This window comes from Phycomyces blakesleeanus (assembly GCF_001638985.1).
Source record: "Phycomyces blakesleeanus NRRL 1555(-) unplaced genomic scaffold PHYBLscaffold_1, whole genome shotgun sequence".
In the NCBI taxonomy this organism is placed as follows: domain Eukaryota; kingdom Fungi; phylum Mucoromycota; class Mucoromycetes; order Mucorales; family Phycomycetaceae; genus Phycomyces; species Phycomyces blakesleeanus.
The window spans coordinates 3,653,794-3,655,871 of NW_017265134.1; the positions used below are offsets into that span (position 1 = coordinate 3,653,794).

A 2,078-nucleotide genomic window follows, 5' to 3' on the forward strand; every position below is an offset into this window, starting at 1 on the left:
CGAAAACCTCGACTTTGGAGGGGTCCCTTATTGGGTAAAAGCCAGCTTGATGTGAAGGCCATTTTTTTCGTGATTTATAATAATTCAATGGTGATCGCATGGCCTTGTGCTGGCGATGGTTTATTATATTTTCTGCCCTATCAGATTAAGACTGTAAGATAGAGGCTTGCGTTGTCTACCATGGGTAGCAGGGAATCAGGGTCTGGTCCCGAAAATGAAGGATGAAATCTAAAAGAACTGACGGAAGGGCACCAGCAGGAGCGGAGCCTACGGCTTAATTTGATTCAACACGGGGGAACTCAGCTGGTACACACATTAAAAGGATTGAAAAATCACCTTTTCAGTTGGGTCAAGCTTCGGCTTTTCTGTCTTCCTAAATATACTGCCTGCGCTAAGCAGGGTGATGTTGGGCAATAACAGGTCTATCATGCCCTTAGATGTTCTGGGCCGCACATGCGCTACACTGACATAGTTAATGAGTATATAACCATGGCTAATAAGCTTGGGTACTCTTTTAAAACTATTTCGTACTGGGAATTGAGGTATGTAGCAAGGTTTCTGTACGTAATCTTACGGAAGAGCCATTGCTAATGTTATCTACAGTTTAACGTTTACGTTGTTCTGGTAGTCTAACAAAAAACTGTGATATGTCTTGCACCTTGGGATTTAAAAAATAGCCTATCGTTAAAAGGCCAAGCTAGTCTCAATAGACTCCCAAAATCTTACTGAAGAACTGAATTGACTGGCAAAGCTAAAAGTGAACATAGCCGCATACCCGTAAAGCAACTCGCTCGTTCAGGTATGTTTGGTTATGGATCAAACAGAATCAGTATATAAATACTGAAATACTCATCTTAAGCAAACATTGCTAGGATAATATTGTTGCTGATAACAGAAAGCGTTATGAAAATCACCAACGCCCATAAACGCCGGTGCTAGCTTTATATGCGCACCTAAAAACGGTTCACACGAAATAATGAACCTTGGCTTAAAAGCCATAATTAAAAAAAAACAAAAAAAAAGAAAAACAAAAAAAAAGAAGCAAAAAAAAACGACCTGAAATAAGGTCGAAATACCCACTGGACCGAAACGTTAAGCGGAAGAAAAGACACTAGCAAGGATTCCCCTAATAACGGCTAGTATGAACAGAAAGACTAAAGCTTGGTAAGAGACCAATAGCGAACAAGTACTGTCATGGTAATAACTAATTCATGACAAGTAGGAGTAGCGTTGTGGCCGGATGAACAGAAGACTGGAAGACCGGAAGACCGGAAGACCAGACGACGAGACGCCCAGATGGCAGCAACCGAGAGTGGAAACGACGAAGAGGAGAGGGCGGTTGTGGGTGGGAATGATGGAAGGGAGGAATGTTATTAGGAAAAGAGGCAGATGTAAGCGTAGGAGCCTGTGGTGAGAGGGATGCGGTGAGAGGGATGTGGTGAAGTGGATGTGGTGAAGTGGATGTGGTGAAGTGGATGTGGTGAAGTGGATGTGGTGAAGTGGATGTGGTGAAGTGGATGTGGTGAAGTGGATGTGGTGAAGTGGATGTGGTGAAGTGGATGTGGTGAAGTGGATGTGGTGAAGTGGATGTGGTGAAGTGGATGTGGTGAGGGGGATGTGGTGCTGTGCGAGTAGAGGAAGAGAGTTTTGGGGGAAGGCGTGGGCAAGTAGAAAGGATGACGAGGAGATAGGACGTCGGAGTGAACAGGAGTAGAAAGTGGCAGTAGGGAGCTGAAGGAGTTGACTGTTGTTACGTTATGTGGGAGAGTTTAGGGGATACCCCACTACCTGGAACTTCTGTTTTACAGGAGGACTTGGTGTCGAACCGTGTGAGCGTATGGATGCGAACGTGCTGTTCGTGTTGGCGACGGCTCATATCTGCTACCCGTAGGAGTGGTAGAGGGAGGAAGCCGGATGGTATGGTTCACCGCCGTACCTGAAGGGGGAACTGTGGTCGCGATTCTCTTCCCGGCCTTCGGGCCGAAACAAAAAAAAAAAAACTGGCAAATATACTATATGTATGAATATTGTACTTGGTGAGTACAATAATAACAGCCAAGTTAATAAACTTGGTAGAA

The 2,078-nt window shown here is 44.6% G+C and overlaps 1 protein-coding gene across 1 annotated transcript in view; it reads right to left on the reverse strand.

Annotated features, from left to right (window-relative positions):
* Positions 1-1,204: 1,204 nt before the first annotated feature.
* The window catches only part of PHYBLDRAFT_73687 (hypothetical protein), a gene marked incomplete at both ends in the record, with an annotated part of 6,264 nt that continues 5,390 nt past the window's right edge, over positions 1,205-2,078 (reverse strand). The window contains one exon of the mRNA XM_018442899.1: positions 1,205-1,745. Coding sequence (XP_018299404.1) covers positions 1,205-1,745 — 541 coding nt within the window. The remainder of the gene's footprint in view (positions 1,746-2,078) is intronic.